At 43.9% G+C, this 22,100-nt stretch overlaps 2 protein-coding genes across 2 annotated transcripts; one reads left to right on the top strand and one right to left on the bottom strand.

The window, feature by feature from the left end:
* Positions 1–3,557: 3,557 nt before the first annotated feature.
* Positions 3,558–15,020, top strand: ccdc172 (coiled-coil domain containing 172). The gene is made up of 8 exons (XM_049735379.2): positions 3,558–4,945; positions 5,171–5,256; positions 8,846–8,962; positions 9,030–9,189; positions 11,494–11,595; positions 11,665–11,767; positions 13,798–13,885; positions 14,009–15,020. Exons 1-8 carry the CDS (start codon positions 4,867–4,869, stop codon positions 14,042–14,044), a joined length of 771 nt encoding a protein of 256 aa, XP_049591336.1. The 5' UTR covers positions 3,558–4,866; the 3' UTR covers positions 14,045–15,020.
* Positions 15,021–15,127: 107 nt separating this feature from the next.
* On the bottom strand, positions 15,128–17,390 carry si:ch1073-126c3.2 (uncharacterized protein LOC555816 homolog). Its single transcript, XM_049735383.1, has 6 exons — positions 17,291–17,390; positions 17,131–17,213; positions 16,302–16,410; positions 15,738–15,850; positions 15,556–15,670; positions 15,128–15,461 (listed from the first exon to the last, which is right to left on the bottom strand). The coding sequence occupies exons 1-6, from the start codon at positions 17,331–17,333 to the stop codon at positions 15,286–15,288; spliced, it is 639 nt and encodes a 212-aa protein (XP_049591340.1). The 5' UTR covers positions 17,334–17,390; the 3' UTR covers positions 15,128–15,285.
* Between the last annotated feature and the right edge of the window lie 4,710 nt (positions 17,391–22,100).

Below are 22,100 nucleotides of genomic sequence, written 5' to 3'. Positions count from 1 at the left end.
GGAAGGAGTAACGATCGCGCCCCGGCTTGTGCGCTGCTTCCTCCATTCCTGTAGTCGGTTGTCTGTTCGGACGGCCAACGCGATGAGAGCGTCGAGTTCCACAGGAAGATCAAGGGGAATGAGTTGGTCTTGGATGGTCCCGGAAAGACCCCGGAGAAAAGCATCGTACAGGGCCGACGAGTTCCATCCGCTTTCCGCGGCCAGAGTGCGGAAGCGGATCGCGTAGTCGCTGACCGTCTCTCGACCCTGGGTGATATGGCACAGCTCTCGTGCCTTCTCTCTGTCCGTGGGAGCTGGATCAAACACCATGCGCAGGGCCTCGATGAATCCGGAAAACGAGTGACAGGTAGCGGAGTTCCTGGCCCATTCTGCGGTCGCCCACGCCCGGGCTCTTCCCGTCAAATAGGATATCGTGTACGCCACCCGGGAGCGTTCCGTTGGGAAGTCGCCGGGAGCTCGCTCGAACTGCATCTCACAAGTCGTTATAAAGGCTCGACTCAGCCCGGGTTCACCGGCATATCGTTCCGGGGAAGCCAGTCTGATCCCCCTCGCAATAGGCGCGGGTGCCGGGTGGTCCACAGGGGGCGCCGCTGCGGAACAGGGTGTCGCAGCTCGCCCCGTGGTCAGCAGAGTGATGACGTCTTGCATTTGATGACTCAACGCATCCACCTGGGCGGCCACCGCCTCTTGGAAGCCTTCCTGGTTCTTCGCCAGTTCCTGAACTCCAACACTCAGAGCGTCGACCTGCTTCTGCTGTTGGCCCAGCTGCGACGTCTGGGAGCGGACTTGGGCGACCAGCTGCGCTGTCTCTGCTGAGTCCATGTCTGGCCAGTGCGTAATGTCAGGCGCAGGGCAGGGAGAGGACTCGAATGCAGAGATTCCAAAGTTCAACGAAGTGTTTATTGTCTCCACTGATGGTCGAACAAAAAACGCCTCACGAGGAGGGAAAAAAGGGGAAACTAAGGCGCCTCGAACCGAGGGAGAAAAAGGAGAAATCAAAGCGCCTCGAACCGAGGGAAATACAAAAACAAGATAGCGATGTAACCAAGTTAACATCGGTGAGCAAAGACGTTCAAACAAGGCTTTCTACGTGGACTCAAGGGTTTCGTGATCGCTAGTGTTCTCAGCAAGGCAAGACGCACTGGCACTGGATACGGGGAAAGACGCGGGTTATATGGACACAGGAGGGGAACACAGGTGAAGACAGTTGGTCATTGACACAGGTGCACACACTTGGAATCAGGGGATCACGTGACCGGACGCACAGGGGAAGGACACACTGACTGGAACGAGAGGAAATCACACAATAAAACAGGAAATGATCCGGACGACACATGACAGCATGACATCCATGCTGTCACTGGAATGTCGTCTAGGCCAATTGCCTTTCCACTCTCCATCTTTTACAAATGTCTGGGTATGAATTTTATCTATATTTATTTTTCTCATTCATTGGCGGCTCCACAGAGGGATGTGGTGTGCCAACAGAGGGACCCTGGTGGCATCAACGATTTTGGTGACCTCAGTTAAACTGAGGTCAACAGAGGGAGTGAAGGAATGAGGTCGAAATACAAAAAGTCCTGCCTCGCTACAAAAACAGATATGCTCAAACCTCATTGAATAAAGTACATAAGCAGACAAGTATATTCACATATTAAATAAATAAATAAAAGAAAAATTTTAAGCATATAATTATACCTACACACCAAATCAATAAAGAAGACATAACTAGACATTTTTGATAAGTGGTGATGAGAAAGGTTTTTATAACTTTATGATCTGATATATTTCTGAGGACTTTGAAATAACAAATTACTTTTGATATATTGCCTAAATAGCTTAATGACCCTTAAGGAACTGTGGAATGCATGCCTGATATTTTTTCTCTGAAGCATGGACACAGCCAGAGTCGTCTTGACCGTTCAATACTTGATTGTATCTTGTGTTTTGACTAATGCTAGACGCCAGTTTTTGATTACTACTGAACGTTCTGCACAGAGGGAAATATTTTGGCCTAACAAAGAAAAAATATGGTTGGAAACATGATTAAACTAAGAATATAATGACGTAAGCAAAGACATGAAGTATCAAAAGCACAAACTTTACATAGTTAGGTAAGAGCAATAGATTAATGATGTCACAGCCAAAAGCTAACATAAATTCGCACAAGATGACACAATTGGAAGAATGAGGTGCGATAGTGTATGTCCAAGATTGTTGGAGAATGTTCACAGGAAAGTCACGTGGAGATAAAACCAGCAGGTGCCAGAAGGAGCCACCCGAGAACTCGGCCAAAGATGATCGCCAAGGCCGAGAGACGGGATGGAAGACAACAGCCCCCTCCACACACACACACACCAACAGCCCCCCACCAACACACCGAATCGCCCACAACCAGCACCACTCCCATGGAAGCAGACTCTCCTTCGAACTTGCCCCACCCCGAAGACTCATCGCCCATCAATCCCGGCCCACAATGTCCTACTGAATATAAAACTGATCTAACAACCTTGGACTTTTCCTTTTCTGAATGGAGACTTTCCGCTCTTGAAGGGCCCAGCGCTGTATTGTACTTTCCTGAAAACAGAGCTTTTTGAACAAGAATTGTGATTGAACTCAACCAATCTGTCTAAGTCTAATTTCTGCTTCAGTGTCTTTGCATTTTCCTAAATCTGAAGAAATCAAACGAGCACGCAGTGAGTAAATTGGATAACAGGTGATTGGCAAAGGCTTTTGCCGTGAGGCGCAGATAACGCGCTCCCTAAATTGTGGACACAATCCAACACTACCCATATACACCAAAAAATACAACTAAACAACTCCCCCCACCCCACCCCCCAATTTCTTTTTTAAATAAATCAAAAATTATATATAATAATAACAATTGGCTCGGGCAATTCACACATTTCTTTCAACACCTCGTAAGCACCGAACATTAATATCACACAATTACATCAAAACAAACTACACAAAAAATAAGCAAAATTAACTACAACTTAACAGATAGATGTGATAGACAGTTTAACACACATTATTTTATACTACAACTTCTCGTAGAGACGAGACAGAACATAATGGCAAGGTACACAGAATTAAATTTACAAACTTCAGGCAGTAATATTGATTAATTATTGTGTAGCGTCTCCTGTCAACAGAAGGAACGGGGCATTATTTGGCAGGAAGTTCCTGTGCCACGACGTGCAGAGTAGCCATTAAATGGCAATAAAAGAAACTCCGGTCAATTAACGAAACTAAAGTGAAAACGGGGCCTAAAATTCACCGACCTTGAGTCTTAACGAGGTTTTAGTAATGACTCAGTGGCTGGAAATGGCCTAGATCCTTTAAAAAGACAAATGGCAGGTGTTGTTTGTTAGAGGTGGGGGAAATTTCCAATTTTTAGATTAATCGTGATTCGGCCGTGGAAAAATCGAGAACGATTCGCAAACATCCAAATTCCGATTATTTAAATATGCCAAGTAAAGCGGAACTGAAATACGGTAAGCGCATTCTCCGAGACGCTATGCGGAACGGACTGAGAGCACATTGGCACACTCAGCACACTTCCGCAGTACACTCCTCCAGAACACTCCTCCAGAAAAAAACAAACAATCATGGCCGAGGCTTAGATATTTAACCCACTTCGCCGAGAGATCCGACCTGCTCCTAAAAATTTAAAAGCAGACGTGTGGACTCATTTTGGGTTCTACAATGTTGACGTAGGAAATGAATTGGACAAAAGCTGCGTTGTATGCAAGATTTGTTGCGCTAAAATAAAATACTTTGGCAACACAACGAATATGAGAAGTCACGCAGCACGATTCCACCCTACAGAGGAGGCTTGAGTTTTTTATTTACTGTTTTAGCTGTTGGTACTGAAGTAGTCGCTCATTTAAGCCTGAGAGCACTTTTGTTTTATTTGTAACACATGAAACACAAAAAGCACCTTGAGCAGTACACTAGTGTTTAAATGTTCATGCATTTCCATTCCAATGGATATTTCCATAAAGGTTAACAAAATATAATGGAAATTAATTCAACTCTTTGTTTCTTATTACAAATGCAGTGTTTTTTGAACTGCAAGTGATGAATGCTCATTCAGTGAGACAAAAAGAAATGTGGAAAAAGTGCATCATATACACAAATTAAAAATGCATCAATAATCGTTTTATAATCAAATCGTAGCCTCTGAATCGTAATCGAATCGTGAGATGCCTCAAGATTCCCACCCCTATTGTGAGTCCTCATAAGCCATGTTTTCCTCACAGGAAAGCCTAGGCTTCTTCCTACTCATTTTCGAACAGTGATATATATTGTTTGTTTTTTATTGTTTTTATTCTTTCAATCATGTTCAAAATAAATATTCATTCATTCATTCATTCATTCATTCATTCATTCATTCATTCATTCATTCATTCATACAGGACCAGTTGCGAGGCAGCAAGCTGTTGTAATGTTGCTAAAGTGTTAGCTTCTTAGCTAAAAACTCTCGGTCCGAAGGCACGTCAATCAAAAGTTGTACAAGCATTACGTAGCATGCACTGAAAAAATAATAAAGTTGAATATAAAATACCAATGCCTCAATTTAGCGGCAGTAGTGCAAGTTGACTGGAGGCTGCTATGCTGATTGTGACTAATTAACAGGTGGTCATGGCCAACAGAGTTGGTGGCTAGCTTGCCTGTGTAACGTGACCCATATTAATTGATTTTAAATTTCGAGTGATACAGACTTTTAATGATAAATCTTAAAATATAAACACAGACAATAAAAATCTAAGTTGTTACCTGCTGACAGTTTCGACTGATACTCCAGTCTTTTTCAGAGCCCTGAAGAACTCTCTTGCTTCTTCAGACCTCCTCACATCCAGTATGAGTTTGAACAAACTCTTTCACCAAATCCTTCTGACAGAACAACATTTTAGTGAGCAGATTCAAAAGATAAAAGAAGGTGAGTTGTGCACTTTGTTTATCGGGGCGAAATTATTTCAATTGGCTCTCGCTGATGCTAAACATTAGCCTGCTTAGCATAGCGGGGTTATAGTCTGACAGTCCAATTATTCCTTTTTTTCATTTTGTTGTAAAATCTCTGAAGAGACATGAGTGCTTCCAATCATTGTTCATCACAATTGTTTTCGTGTATTTTAATTTTGGTCATTTTTCGTGATTGCCGAAGTGAAAGCAGCCATCATTCAATGCAAGTCTCAAGTGAAAGCTGCTGTAGAAAAGTACCGGAAGACCACGGAAGAACTTGAAGTGAAGGTGAGCAAATGTGCTGTTTTATTATATTTCCGACCCAGTCAGCGAATAGAATAGAAAAAAAAAAAAATCACAAATGGATGGCATTTCACCTTATTTTATTTGCCAAACGGGATCTTCATTTGGCCTGATAACGTGTCATTTTCCCAAACGTGATGGCAAACATAACACAAAATGGTTGCACTTGTTTCTGCTCAGAGTCACTCAGCAGGAGTGTCAAGTGAGGCGTCAGCAGAAATCAGGTACATTGGCATATTGACCATTGGATGCGCTTTATGATTTCAAACACTTAATCTCCCCCGTTTGTTAGATGAGCCCGGCAGTAAATCGATGGCCAGATCAATGCCTAATTTCCAGCAGACAACATTAGCCAACACACGCATGACACGCCACGCCACGTCCGACTCCAGCTCGCTTGAGCCACCGCTTCCTGGGCACTAGCAAATCTTCCTGTATGCATGTGTGTGAGTGTGCGTGTGAGCACAACAACCTCTTCTGACTCTAGACAAAATGTACTACCGTATTCGCCCGAATATAAGATGACCCTGATTAAAAGATAACCCCCTCTTTTTCAAGACTCAAGTTTGAAAAAAGACTTTTTGAACACCAAATTAAATTTCTATACAGAAAATAATTACACTACATCTGAAACAAATGATAACACTATATTCGAGAGAAAAATCATGTTATTTTGCCTCATCCAAATCATGCAAAAACTGTCTATATCACATCTTAATATCTGAACATTTAAATATGTAAACTAAAATGCAATCACATTTGTAAATGAATGGCTTCTGGTTTTTGAAATGTAAATAAACCAATCTATTGTGATAAACAACAAAATTGTAATAACTGCATTAACCATCAAAGTAAAGTCTCACTGTCACTGTAGTGTTGAAACAAATCTGAATAAGGAAAAACATTGCAATAAAATAATGCAAACTGCTACTGCTATTGTTGGGGAGCCTGAGGACTGTATAGTGGGTTGGCTCGGATGGTTATGCTCTTTTCGCCCCTGGGTATCGATCAGAACACAAGAGGGAAGACGTGGTTCAATCTTGATTGCTTTACTGAATTATTGGCAAAAAAGTAACAGGCACTGTGGCTCATAGGGGCATACAGGCAAACTGGCAAAAGGGTATAGGCCAGGTGGGCAAACTTTTTGACTTGCGGGACGAATTGGGTTCTAAATTTTGACCGGGGGGGCCGAACCAGGAGCAGATGGATGTAGTGTTTGTGTGAAGTAATATAAATGACATGTAAAGGTCATTGCATAAAAAGTTTTTACTTTCAGTAGATACTAAAGCATGGATATTAAAAAAAACTTTTTGAAAACAAATGCGTTTAGTAACAGCATTAAAAAATATTTCACCAAAAACCTACTATCAGTGATTCTTATTAAATAGGACACTGTTATGATGAATAACATTTTCTATCACTTCAGCGCCTGCAGGTCAGATTTATGAAATATGTTTATCTAATGAGGCAAAATCACATCCAATGGCAAACATTCTGACCAAATACATTATCTTGAAGAATCAGTGAAAGAATACATCTAAATAAAGTAATAAATAAATCAATAGTATTGTTGGTTTCGCGTTTTTGCTAGTGCATCATAGTCTGGAGTCAAATTTGTTGTGGTTTTTCTAAGGATAGAGCCGAGGTGTCGGTCCGTTAACCTAGATCTGTGACGGGCTTTGTTGACGTTCATGTGGCTGAACGTCTTCTCACACACGTAGGTCGAGCCAAATTGTCCTCTCTTTTTTAACATTCGGCACTCAGTGTCCACCTGTCTTTTCTTCGGGCCACTCATTTTAATGGAAGGATTCCAGGGGAAGGTTTGTGGGTGGCATTAGCATAAAACTGTAGTATCTGAAAGCTCAGCGCGCGAATTACGAGAATACTGACGTCACAGCCTACGCTCAAAATTCGGCACTGATTCGGCTCGGTGGCGCACTGGTTAGCACGTCTGCCTCACAGTTAGGAGGGTGCGGGTTCGATTCCACCTCCGGCCCTCCCTGTGTGGAGTTTGCATGTTCTCCCCGGGCCTGCGTGGGTTTTCTCTGGGCACTCCGGTTTCCTCCCACATCCCAAAAACATGCTTGGTAGGCCGATTGAGCACTCCATATTGTCCCGAGGTGTGAGTGTGAGTGCGTATGGTTGTTTGTCTCTGTGTGCCCTGCGATTGGCTGGCAACCGGTTCAGGGTGTCCCCCGCCTACTGCCCGATGATGGCTGGGATAGGCTCCAGCACGCCCGTGACCCCCGTGGGGACTAAGCGGTACAGAAAATGGATGGATGGATGGATGAAATAGAGCGCGGAGTGCGCCGCGTCCGTACTACTGAGTACGCACACGCACTTGTGAGCGTGCACCGAGCTTTCTGACGCGGCTGCCGGGAGTAAATGCGCGGGCGGGCGCTTCCCCATCTACTGGGGAAACATAGTAATTGCAGGGAAAATGACCCCCCAAAAAATTAATAATACAATTTATTCAGGTTTGGCGGGCCGGATTAAACGGCCCCGTGGGCCGCATGTGGACCGCGGGCCGTAGTTTGCCCATGTCTGGTATAGGCACACGTTTGGTCGTAAGGATGTGAGAGCAGGTGTGTGTAGTGTACATGGGTGAGTCTTTGGGTGTGTGAATGTGATTCTTGTGTGTGTGATTATTGTATGAAGGGTGTGTGGGGTGTGTGTGTGTGTGTGTGTGTGTGTGGTGTGTGGCTCTGCAACAGACAGAAATACAGCACGTAAGTCAACGTTCAACTTCTGACATCACACAACACTAGCACACATTACATAACTAACTGCGCGTAACAGTTCCGTTATACTAAATAACCATAAATGAAATACTCTCTGCAACACACCAAACATAAGTCATCGAGACAACAAAATACATTTGCTGGCGACCGTTAGTCGCCGTGCCGCTGCGTAAAGGCTACTCGTACGATGCGAGGCAAACTTAAAGGAGCGCGCCGAAGCTATCAATCAAACGGCGCATACACGAAACAAACCGCGATCAGAGAAACGGTACAACAGTAGACAGGAGTAACAATGAAACACTCACTTTGTGTCAAAGACGCACACGATCACAGCAACATACTCAGTCGATACCAGCGACCTTTCAAAGACGCACACGATCACAGCAACATACTCAGTCGATACCAGCGACCTTTAACTTACCGCTGCGCACAAGCTCCAACAATCGCGATAAGGTGAGGTAACTCACGCGAGACTTAAAGCGCTGTAATGTAATTTTCCAACATTTTAACATCAACATAGGAACCTTTCTAACAGCTATTTTTATTCTTTGTGACAAGGGTTCGCTTTGGCCTGGGGAGTTAAGTTCAGCATTCGTTTTAAAGATATCTGGCGCATCTAGCGTTGTGAATGGGTATAATGTCTAGACCCCGAATGTAAGACGACCCCCACTTTTTCAGTCTTATATTCGGGCCAATACGGTATTTACAATCTGCATGATGTGTATGTGTGCATGCGGTATATACACATACTCAAACACACACGAGTATATTTTGCGAGTACTCTTAACTTGCTCCCCTCGGCGCATCTGTCTTATATTTGGTTTGTGCCTCAGGATCAGCAGTTGTCTGCGATGAAGCTGCAGTGGGACTTGATGAAGAAATGTGACGAGCAGATATCTAAGCAAAGCAAGGAGCTTCTCAGCCAGAAGGCTCACCTCCAAGAACGACTGGTGCGTTCTCGTCACCTGAGTAAGTCATAGTGTGAGTTGAATCTTGTGTTTTGACCTTCTGTGCCAGGCCAGGATGATGGCAGCCTTCAAAAACGAGGAGCGAGAGTTCCTGCGGGAAATCTCGAGCTTCAACTGTGATTTTAGTTTCCACGTGAGCAGAGAGACGACCTGTCAAACTCACACGGAGGTCCTCAAGCTGGACTTGGAGGTGGACTCATTGCACAAAGGTCATTCGCCATGAATGAATGTGAACCCCTCCCACGCACACACACGTATAGTAATCCCTCGTTTATTGCGGATAATTGGTTCCAAGACCACCCACAATGTAGAGAAAAAATATTGTTAATATCCACAAAAGACTTTTATGAACCGTCATTGTATTTTTAAACACTTTATTATACTCTTAAATCAGAATCAATCAGCTTTATTGACCAAGTTTGTGCATGCCAAACAGGGAATTTTACTCCGGTTGATCTCAGCCTCTGTACAACATTTAAGTGAATGACAACGTTCAGGTAACTAACAACATTTAAGTGGCGAGAGCAGGATGTTATTGCACAGTGATGTCTTTGAGTCTCTATGAGTGGTGTGAGTTCATCAGAGCGACAGCCTGGGGGAAGAAGCTGTGTCTGTGTCTGCTGGTTTTGGTGTACAGCGCTCTGTAACGCCGTCCGGAGGGTAGTAGTAGTAGTAGTGTAGACTGTGACCTGGGTGAGAAGGGTCTCCAGAGATGTTACTTGCGCGTTTCCTGATCCTGGACAGGTACAAGTCTTGGATAGATGGGAGATTTATCCCAATTATCTTTTCCGCAGACCTGATTGTCCATTGCAGTCTGTGCTTGTCTTGTTTGGTGGCCAATCCAAACCAGACAGTGATGGAGGTGCAGAGGATAGACTGGATGATGGCAGTGTAGAAGGTCTTCAGCAGCTCCTGTAGCAGGTTGAACTTCCTGAGCTGTCTCAGAAAGTACAACCTCTGCTGGGCCTTCTTCCAGACAGAGTCTATGTGGCCGGTCCATTTCAGATCCCGGGAGATTGTGGATCCCAGGAACTTGAAGGTGTCTGTGGTGGGAATAGCACTACTGAGGATGGTGAGGGGTGGAACTCATTTTTGTATTTTTAAACCCTTTTGTAAACATTTTGAAGTCATTCTTATTTATTCAAATAAATAAATAAATAAATAAATAGTTACAATATCCACACAAGACTTTTATGAACCTTTATTGTAGTTTTAAACACTTTTTTTTAAACACTTTTTTTGTATTTTGTACTTTTTTTTTGTCAAAATGACTTTCAGAAACATTCTTATTTATTTAAATAAATAACAAAATACATAAGAGTAAATATATTGTTACAATAGCCACACAAGACCTTTATGAATCTTATGTGAAGTGTAAACATGTCAGGCTCCTCTCTGCTCTTGCTCCCCGCAGCCCAGCGCGAGGGTATCCGCACAAGACTTTTAGACTTTTATTTTTAAACACTTTATTGTACTTTTAAATACTTAATTGTATTTTAAACACTTTTTTAAACATTTTAAAGTGTGAACATGTTAAGGCTCTTCTCTGCTCTTGCCGTGCTGGCCGGCTGACGCGCCCCCGCGGCCCACCGCAAGGGCATCCGCACAATACTTTTCTAATTTTATTTTTAAACACTTTGTTGTATTTTAAACACTTTTTAAACATTTTAAAGTGTAAACGTGTCACGGCTCCTGCTCTGCTGTTGCCGTGCTGGCTGGCTGGCTGGCTGGCTGGCTGGCTGGCTGGCTGGCTGGCTGGCTGGCTGGCTGGCTGGCTGGCTGGCTGGCTAACGCGCTCCCGCGCTCCTGCGCTCCCACGCTCCCGCGCTCCCGCGGCCCAGCGCGAGGGCATCCGCACAAGACTTTCATAATTTTACTTTTAAACACTTTATTGTATTTTTAAAAACTCTTTAAACATTTTAAAGTGCTTTGACGACGCGCGCGCTCGCTGACCGGCTCGTCAGCTTGCCTCGTCGTCCTGCTCTGCCATCATTGCAGCCCTCCTTGTCTCCTTTAAACTTTGTGTGAGTCTGTGTTGCATTTGGTCGTCTTGTCTCGTTCGTGTCAAAAGGAAGTGCAAATCAGAGATGCTTCCGATTCTGCCGACGGAATGAAGTGGAAGAGTGGTTACGTAGCGTGACTGCGGGAGGCGTGGTTAGAACTGCTTTTACAATTCCAAGCCAATCAGCAGCAAGGATCAACATGTTCCCATTGGTCTTGCCTCCTCTACCGGCCAATAGTGTGTTGTAAAGACATATGGGCAGACAAAGTCTTGCGCTCCAAGTGATGCCGCAAAAAGCCGCGAAGCACCAAATATATCCGCAATATTTGTTTTCATAAAAATCCGCGATGCACTGAGGCCGCAATATGTGAAGCGCAAAGTGAGGGATTACTGTACTCACAAAAAGTGGCATTAAAGAAATGTTGAACTGTCTGGGAAACATTTAAAATGTTCCGAACCCACATTTCAACATGTTCATCTGGTTGTCCTGTTTTTGTCCTGACCAACCCAGAAATGGAGGACATGAGCCAGGCTAGCTGCCACATGAGCGACTTACTGTCACAGAGGAGGAATCTCAAGCTTGAAGCGCAGGCCCTCAAAAGCACGCTTGCAGGTCAGCTACTGCTGCATCGCACGTCGGATCCGACATGAGTCCGATCCCTCGTCTCAAATCGACCTTTAGTCTTGGAGCGGCAGCTGAGTGAGGCCAAAGAAATGACAGCGGCTCTGCGGGCCCACAACCAGGCTGTTGGTCAGAAAGCCTTCACGGATGATGCCGTCGTCATGTGAGTTCTTCATGAAAACATTGACACACAAAATACTTGGACAACAAATAGTGTCGATTTAAACATTAAACATTACATTACATTAAACATTACCAACACACAACGTAATGGAAAATAAGTTAATCGTGATTTGGTGTACCTAAACACATGTTTGAGAGAAACATAAGTATATGCAATTGAATGTCATGTGCAAATGTAGCAATTGGCACAGAAAAGGTGTAAGACCGAGCAAAAACAAAAAGTCACAGATGACAGCCGCACGTTAGAAACCGTTTGGAGGCGTCCTGGTATTCTGCGTGGATTATGTTTGATTGGCTGGGAAAACGAGTCTTCTCTTCCTTGTTGGAAAGCTTGCTTCCTGCTAATCGCCCGGCGGACATCTCGCCAACGGCCTCTGTGGCTCCTTTACTGTTAAATACGCTTAACAGCCGCAGCTGCAAATCCGTCTTCCTCAAGATGACTTTGCTACCGCCGCCGGCGCCCTGCTGGCCTCACCGCTCCTTCTCGAGCAATCCTGAGAAAGCCCATTTTGGCATAATTAACTTGTCGGCCGTTTATTCCGAACGCCAAGGCCACACTGTCGAGGCTGTCGTTTTTTTGACGCCGACTGAATGAGGAGGCATACGGGTTGGGGCTTTTAGTGAGGACGCTTCGCAGCAGGCCACACGTGAGGAATTATCGCGTAACGTGGAAGCTGTATAGGGACACACTACACCGCTCTTATGCCTTTTGGCATCTGAGGCAATCTTTCTTTTGTCCTAAATGGAGAACAACTTTGGCGACGTAACGTGACCTGTCACGTGGACTCGGCTGGCGGCTGAACGAATGCCCCTGCCGCCGTCTCTTGGTGCTCCGCCTCTTTTGTTTCATTAAGGACGGGAAATCAGTGGACTTCCAGGAAGAAGGGATTATTATTGCTAGTATCATGACCATGACCTACAAAAAATGCCTTAACATGTATTTTTTTCTGTACAGCACTCACTTTGTATGAGAGTAATACTTTTTGGACAGGGTGCAATCAATATCGTTCATGTTAATGCACCTCTCAATAATGTTTTGAAGCAGGCTGTTTGGATTGTGTTGTCTTCACGCTATTGGCTTTTGTCCCATCCAGCGCTGAACTGACGCTAAATCATGCATGTGCTTGGTGTGTCCTGTTCATCCGTCAGCCTCATTAAAAGCGCCCCCCAATCTCCTCGCCTCATTCTTATGATCAGGAGCCATCAATCCCGCCTCAGGCCCTGCCGCGCTGTCTCTTTAAGAGGTATATTTAACTCCGCGCGCATCCACCGCCCCAAATTGAATGTGTGTCGATTTGACACAGAGTCGTTCAGAAAATGTTCGCTGCGCATATTGTTCCACCCCTCACAAAAGCGTATGAGGTACAAGACGGGAGGATTTAGAGGTTGCCCGTGTGTGTCTGAAGCCTTTTCGTCCCGCTTACACAGGACACCGCAGCTGTACGCAAACGATAGATGGAAAATGGCAATACAACAGGACCCCTGCAAAAGAAATATTTTATGGTCTATAAAAGTCAACACAAGCGCTGCCCTCTGCAAAAATGTAATTTTGCCTCAAGTGTTTTCTTACTTTCCAGTCAAAAAGAGGGAGGTGTGTAATGAGCTATTGAACCTTCAAACGTCTGCTGGGGATTGAAATGTAGAAAATGTAACAACAATGACGACAAAGGAATACAGTCACACTTGACTGTAGTGTTACAAAAGGGTGTCTTATGTTTTTATGTTCACCTTTTGCTTTGCTTCCAAGCAGTATGACATGACAAGATTAAAACACTCCGTTTTGAATGACACGCTTCATTGAGCTGCATCATCATCCTTGAGCTTAAATCACATGTAACTCAAGTAAGATTAAGCACCATCATCCTCCTCTAAAGTAAATTCAGACATTTGCTTGGAAATACGTATACATACAGTACATTTAAAAATAATTGAGTGTTCGTGTGTCATCTTGATGTTTTGTTGTTCTGTAATTGTTCCTTATCTTTGACCTCCACTTTTTTGCTTGGCTAGGATGAGGAAGGAACTGGAGATGCAACAGGAAGGAGATCTCGAGCTCCTACTGGAGACTCTCAAGATAGAAGTCCAACACCTCCAGAGCGTACGTACTCATGCCGAGCCCAGCCTCAGTTTTGAGCTAGCACACCGAGGCTCGATTTTAACACCACAGTGGGGTTATTTTTACACTTGTCGTCATTTCGTCCTTTGAATGTGTTCCTCGTAGAAGGTGGACAGCTGCGAGGGTGCAGACGACCCTTAGATGCAAGGGAGAACATTAAAATGTAGGTGGACCTTGGATGTTCTGACATAATTGCAAACCAAAAGTTACAAGCTTTTGGTGTCGTGAGATCATATGTGATGGCAAATATTCATCTTTGGGTTCCTACCCATTAAAAAAAAATGTCATTCAAGTCCGCTTTGGCAATCTAGCATGCCGCTTTATTGGCAATTCTTAGCATGCATGCATTCTATTAATCAGTTTGATGTTGAGGTTTTGAGATGTTCCTCAATCAGCAAAAGCATGAGTATCAGATGCCTTGAAACGATGATCATCGATGTTTATCTTGGGGTGTTTAGGTGTGTGAAGTGTTTACACTCTCTTTTTAAAATCTGAAAACGGTCTTGCCGTCAATTGTAAATTATACCAGTTCAGTAGTTCCAATTTCAAATAGTTAATTCTTAGTCAGACCTTGCCGCAGACTCTGTGACACAGTGTGCAATGCAGTAACTAGTCACTAAGCTTTTTTTTTTGTTTTCTTGGCGTGTCAAAAAAAATTGTATTTGTGGACCCCGCTTGACACACACACAGTAGAGGGTTACTTTAAAAAACAAAAACAACAACAATTGATTTACCTTCATAAATGTAACCGTCTACACACAGAAGAGGGTTACTTAAAAAAAAAAAAGATTTACCTTCATAAATGTTTTCATTATACTAGAAAAATACAGCTGATCTTTAAATTCTCCATTCTCACGTTGAGTGAAATTGAGATCTTGGGTGTAGCAAATAGCGTAGAGCTGATCTTTAAATTGTCCATTCTCCTCACGTTGAGTGAAGTTGAAGTCTTTGGTGTAGCAAATAGCGTAAGTGTGACTTCTTTAAACCTGTACATAGACGAGGAGGAATAGAATGAATGATTTTGTTTCCCAGTGTGGCAGCCTTACGTCAGTGCAGTAAATGGTGCCATGCAGTCCTCTAGTGCGCAATGCCTGCATGGATTTTTATTTTCTCATTTCGAAGGCTGCTGGAATGGGCTCTGGCATGCCCGCAAAGCCGTTTGCGTAATGAATGGATGGATAGATGGAATTTTGAATTTATTTTTTTTTACATTTAGGGGCCAAATTCCACAAAGTGAACTTTTATTTTCAAAGTGCATTTGGAAAATCACTCACTTTCCACATTGTCACAAAAAGGGGTGTTTGAAACAAATAGATCAAAGGACAAGACAACCACCAAGTGAAGCACTGTATACTTTGCGGACGCTCCGATCGTTTTCATGTTCATCCACACAGCAGGCAGGGTGACTCTATGGCTCCGTCGACACTGTCGTGGTTCTTGAGCTCCTCTTCAAATTGTAAAACAATGTCGCTCTTTTTTTCTTCACCCTTGGTGGTCAGGCAGTCCTCGTCCTTGGGGAAATACGCCGTCTTGGCACCCGCCACTTGTAGAGTTGCTTCTAAAGGGAGCCAAGATGTGTTGCATAATAGCGGACTATCAGAATATCTCAATGGTGAAATCACCCACAAAAGTCGCTCCATTTTCACACTTACCATTGCACACCGCCAGCGTATTTCCTCCAACATACTGACTTCTCCACTTGTAACCCGTCGCTGCGCTGCACTCGTCAAACACTCTGCTTTTTCTCAGGAAGGCAAAGTCGTAACCCTGAGGGCGGCCACAAGAACGTCATTTGTCAACTCGGTCCGGTTGGCCTCCTGCATAGCTTACGTACATGGTTGCACAGAGCTTTGCAGAAGCGCCTGTTTGCCACGGTGGTGCACACCAAGCCTCCGTTTTTGGGAACTTCGGGCTGCGGGCAGTTCACGGGCTCGCCTTCTTGGCACTCTGAATGTAAAAGGCGCTTTCAGTAAGGCGGGCTTGTCCAAAAAAGCTCTTGGAGAGTTTTTATCGATGGTGATGGTAGTATTTTGACAATAACTGTCACTTGATTACTGCTCTAACATTTGAAACGCTTCTCAGTTGGCATACTCATCACCGTGTTTGTGCAATCCCGTTGACTAAATAATTGAGCCAATTGGACTTTGTAGATGGAGCTCATGTGGAAAACGGTCTCCAGATGTTCCAAGAGATTTTTAATTAATTAATTAATTAATTTTATTTTTTGGATCTCTCTCACACACGCACACGCACACGCGCGCACACACACACACACACACACACACGCACACACACCGTCATATGCGGAAATCGAATTCACAGTGTCGGCACACTAGACAGGCAAGTGTACCCCTACACCATCAGCGACTCCCATGTTCCACAAAGTTTTTTCTCTTACCTCTCAGATGTTGTGTGTGTAGCATCTCAGTCAGATTCCTCATGTAGAGCAGCAGGGTTGCCCTCTGCTGTGGGGTCCACCTGGACAGTGTGTTGCACTCTGCTGCCATCTGGTGTATAACGTCCAAAACGCGTTTTGACTGTCTTTAAATCTGAGTCCAGAATGTAGTTTCATGGGTTGTGGCTCATTTACACACAACTGTTGTCTAAATGGAATTCTGTGGTCATATGACACTATCTAAAGCACTTGTGCTGTTCTCAATGTCAATAAATTTGAATCTAATCTAAACCAAAGACAAGTGTCAGCGGTTAGTGCTGTACAAATATTCTGTAACATTTCTCTCTGCACGATATCTCCTTGTTCATGTTTGAACATCTCAACGAAAATTAGCAAGGGGCTATATTTTCCCACAGTGCAAACATCTATCCATCCATTTCATTTGGTACTTGACGTTTCACAAGGCTAAACTGGAGTCAATGCCAGCCGACTAGGGAAGAGGTTGCGTACACCCTGGACAGTAAGGGGCACGCCAGTGACCTCACGCCTCCTTTCAAGCCAGAACATCACCTCAACATCGGCTTGCTTTCTGACTACTTATTTGCTATGACATGTTTTCATTACTTTCAGTACTCGATTTGGTTCGGCCTGCTGCATCAGCCTGATCTATATCTTCTGTTCAATAATTTTGTGCATCCGCAGCACACCTATTTCCGTGTTAGTTGAAGTAAGACTATGTCCGGAGACGTCAGCAAGCTGTGCAAATGGTACAAGAAAAGGTTCCTGCAACTTCCTGGACAGTTCACATATTTGACTTGTTAGACAGAAGTACCTTGAGATCATCTGATAGCTCCTCCAGCGAATGGGAGCTGCAGTTCTTTGTTTGAACGTCATCTTGATATGAACAGGGGAACACTGCCGCAAAAACAAGATTAAATCAAATAATTGTGTCACCATTAACAGGCTTCCTCTCCTTCAGGTGGTAACCTTACCCGCAACCAAGCAGAGACAAGCCAATATTCCCTTCAGTGCCATTTTCGCTCGTTGTTCAGCGCTACCAGAAATATCAAACAGTGGCGGTGAATGTATTGACTCGGCCTTTGGGAGCAAAGTACGGTCCCCGAACGGGATTGGCTAATATTCTGTTTCAAAACATCCAGTTGACGACTTTCAAACAGTACGGGTTGTAATGAAAAAGGTTCCTCTAAAAGGGGGGAAAAGAACTAGGCTGTTGTGGAAATTAGGTTCCAGAGTCCCTGTTAGCTAGAAAATCATTGATTGATTGATTGATTGATTGATTGATTGATTGATTGATTGATTGATTCAGACGTATCATGGAAAATCCCTGCTTTTATATTCATTTTATTGTGTACTTGGAGTCTCCAAGATTGTAGAAAAGTGTAATCTATCCCTCCAGGTGCTGCAGAGATACTTTTATGATCTGTTTGGGGACTATTTTTTACTCCGTTCAGTTTTCTCAGTTTTCTATTACGTATTTTTATCTATTACATCACATTGGTTGTGGCGGCACTACCAAACAGGGTAATGGGTGTGGCCAAATGGTTTTGCAAATTCTTTCTTAGTCGGAGAGACTTTTGTAGTCCAAATAACTCAAGGAGAGATCAAAATATTCCGTTGTTGGATGCATCACTTCACACAACTGATGCATCGTCCCCCAGCATCAGAACCTCAAAGAAGTGCCTGGTCAAATTGAATTTTTCAAGCAGTGTTCCCACGTCTGTGTCCTGCTTTTTCAAGGAGGAGTGTTTCAGAAATCTTTTGTTAGTATAGAGAAGGATTTGCCGAAAGTCTTTGTTTTGTTGATAGTTCAGTTCCTTCAATCTATGGAAATGACGGACACGGTAAAGCGGTAAGCTTGAGATGACACAAAATAACCGTGATTAATCACTTTCACGTTGGCGAGTCAAACTGGTTTGCTCCTGTTCCCTCCCACATTCCAAAAACGTGCATAGTACGCTGATTGACCGTTCCAAATTGTTGATAGGTTTGAGTGGTTATTTGTCTATGTCTGCCCTGCCATATGCTGGCGACCGCTTCAGGGTGTTCAGCTGATCAGATCGGTGCAAAGTCTACTGGCCGGTGTGCTGACAATGTGTTTCTGGCTACTATATTTTGTTGCTCGATGTTTAATGAAATGAGCAGCAGTGGCTGTTCCCCTCCCCCTCTCTGGAACCACCTGTCAAGGTTTCCATTTTGCTCTAACTTGCAGTGGTAGGTGATTTACCTTCATGAAGACGTGGCAGTTTAGTCAACTGTACTGTCGTCTCAAGAATGGTACGCCCTCCAATGAGGTCTTTGGTGAGCCTGAAAAAAAGTTCAGCATGTACATCCCGCTTGGAGCAGAAGGTGGTGCTACTAGTCCCCGTTTTTAGCACAGGCGGCTAACACCGCTGAGCGAGCCTGTTTTCAAGCCTTAAGTCAGCATCAAAGCAAACATCTCCGCCATGACGCAGTGTCGGTCGCAGCACGGCGTCGGCAAGCACCTGAATAATACAAGGCCATGTGATCCATTATGGATGCATGACAATCAGTAGCCGCATGAATAATTTAGGCTCGTAGCAGAAACGCTTGCGCTCGTAAACACGCAAAATGGTCTCTTTGCGTTTGATTCCAGCTGCCCCGGAGATTTGCCATCCTTTGCTCCGCGCTGGGATTGAACTCTTTGCCTTTCGGCTCTCTCGCTTTGTGCTGGCATGTGTGTTTTTCTGCAACTATTATCGGAGTGAAGTGTTGTGTGCTGTGATACACCAGTTACACTCGGCGCGCTTACTTTGAAAGCCATTCAAAGTGAGTCGAAGAATTGTTGTCACAATTTTTGACTATTGGCTTTTAAGCGGTCGGGCCTTCAAAAGAGGTGGGTGCCAGATTTTCAACAGTGACTATAAAATTGAGTCAAGCAAAAGTCAAATCCGTATTGCGCAGTTTTAGAGGCCAAACTTATAAACAAAAAATGAAAATATCTCAAAAGCCTGAATTGCTTAAAAAAAGTATATAAACTTCAAAAAATACTTTCGGCTTACATTGTGCCTTCTCTGTTTCTTATTTTCTATTGAGCGATGTAATCCGGATGACAGAATTTTTCTTGCATTTGCAAAACGAAAAAATAAACCAACAACAATTTGCCACAGCGTAGGCGTGAATGAATTAAAAACAACAAACAAATAAAATAAAAAGAAGACAAGTGGCGACCCGTTGTCCGTTGCGGAGGGGATTGATGGGGCTAATGTGCACTAAAAGCCTTTCACGGCACTCCTCTTCATGAAACATTTGCCCAGCTCTCGTTTGAAAGAAGACATCTAAATTATGCCCGTTGTGCACCCGCATGGAAAGCGTGTGCCTAATACCTTGTGCAGTTTGCCCTGAGCCGCATTTCCACCCCTACGTGACGTACGGCTTTAATTTCCTGTTTTTATGCTGGCGTTAATGAATGCCACCTGAATAAAGCTACGGAGGCTCATAAACTTGACATTGTGGAGCCACTTCGCAGCTCAATTCATGAGCAGGTTTTGGGGGGTAATTCAATTTAGATAACATGTTTGTGTTTTTATGACGCGTCACACTTTGAGCACACCCGGAATAACAAAAATCGGGCGTCATCATGCCTCACTAAGGGAGTAGAAGATATCGAGAATTTGTATTTTTTGTTCTTGTTCGTTTGGGTTAGGTCGCTGTCCAGGAATAACCTACTTGAGGATTAACATGATTCAAGAGCGCAGTTCTAGAGAACTAAGGGGGAAGGACTGACATCTTCCTGCCTTCTCAGATCGTTTCAACTGTGCGAAACACTGAAGTGTTTTTCCCTTTACGTTCTAATTTGAGTCGTTATAAATGTCCCTGTTGTCTGTTTATATGTCCATTAAGATGATTTATTCTCGAATCATTCAGTGCCACGGACTTGTTATTGCCACTGACGAGCAATCTGTCGTCTGAAAACCTCCAACCTGTTTGATTTGCGTTTCAACCTCCCGCCGTTGGGGAAGTTGCAACTCTTGCCACCATTAGGCCCTGATTTCAGTTGATCTTCCGAAATTGTTCCAAAAGGCCAGGAAATGGGCTCTTCTATTGCCTGTCACATTTTGAAAATGGAAAACCTTTGATGTGCAAGGTGTGAGGACACTTGCTAAATTTTAATGAAATCCTGTTTCAAACAAGGCCAAATATCCAACAGCAACAATTTTGCCCATGTGTTTAGTAATCTCCTCCACTCTTAATGGCAGACACTGCAAGCATGCGTTCAACTATGGAAGTTGCTACAAACCAATTGGGTAACTAATTTGAGCTCCAACCATTCGGACATAGCATTTTCCGCCCTAATTTTACTTTTTTATTTTTATTTTATTTTTTTAGCAAAACGTGTCACTGACATGGGAAACAATTCCGCTTAAGAAAATAACTTGTCATTTGAATGGCAAAATCAACCCTCCTCAGGCAAAATGTGATCTTTTTGAGACTTGAAACATCTTTTTGCTGGTAAAAGTACAGCGAGCTACCCACAGGTGGCAGTGGCATTACGTGGCAGTGGCATTACGTGGCTGTGGAGAGCAGCGCTTTGAGGAGAGCAAGCACATCTCGGAAACACGCGCTCACACTGAGTACAGAGCGCCATGCGAACGGCGAATTTGAGTGTGTCGCTTGTAAAATATTCATCTTTAATAAGCGGCACGGTCCTGCCTTCACCTCCCACTTCATCTCCGCTCCGTGGCCACTTGACGAGAGCAGCGGGACCGCTCGCCATCTTCTCGTTTCCAAGTGCGCAGCGCAGCTAAATTAGCACGCTAAGCACAGCTCGACCTGCTTTCCAGCCTGTGGCCGCGCTCTGGCCCGCCTGTGACGCCAGATTGGGTTTTTAGTGTATCTGCAGGAATTTCTGTTCAGATGCAATTTTGGGCCTGGCAAAATATCACGTCTGTGGTCTTTTCATGCGCCAGCATTTTGGATTTACATGGAAACTAGCACTCTTTACCATCTCTGTTATGTTTATGACAATATTTTGAATTGTAGGCAAATACCATATTTTCCGGACTGTAAGTCGCTCCGGAGTACAAGTCGCACCAGTCATAAAATGCATAATAAAGAAGAAAAAGAAACATATATAAGTCGCACCGGAGTAAAAGTCGCATTTTTGGGAGAATTTTATTTGACAAAATCCAACACCAAGAACAGACATGAACAGGCAACAACAGGCTAAACGATTTGGTATGCTAACGTTACATAAACACAAACAAGGAGCTGAGAACGTGCCTGACGTAACATTAACAAATTATTAAATCCATCGAAATCTTCGTCCTCTGTGTCACTTAAGAAAAAAGCTGCTGCTGACTCTGGAAGTACATGCGGTGCTGATGTCAGACTCATCGTCAGTTGCAGTTCCAGTTATTCCACAGGCCTATATAACTATATATAAACGATATAGCAAATAACTATAACATACATAACAATTTTATTGAACCAACTGTCCATCCATCCATTTTCTTTAATGCTTCGTCCCCATGAGGGTCGTGGGCGTGTTGGAGCCTATCCCAGCGGTCATCGGGCAGTAGGCGAGGGACACCCTGAACCGGTTGCCAGCCAATCGCAGGTCACACAGAGACAAACAACCATCCGCACTCGCACTGACACCTAGGGGCAATTTGGAGTGCTCATTTGGCTTACCAAGCATGTTTTTGGGATGTAGAAGGAAACCGGAGTGCCCGGAGAAAACCCACGGGGAGAACATGCAAACTCCACACAGGGAGGGTCGGAGGTGGAATTGATGATGATGATGATGATGATGATGATGAT

Source organism: Syngnathus scovelli, chromosome 12 (assembly GCF_024217435.2).
Source record: "Syngnathus scovelli strain Florida chromosome 12, RoL_Ssco_1.2, whole genome shotgun sequence".
Taxonomy (NCBI): Eukaryota; Metazoa; Chordata; class Actinopteri; order Syngnathiformes; family Syngnathidae; genus Syngnathus; species Syngnathus scovelli.
Note: the sequence above shows the minus strand (reverse complement) of the source record. Positions and strands in the feature narration are given on the sequence as shown.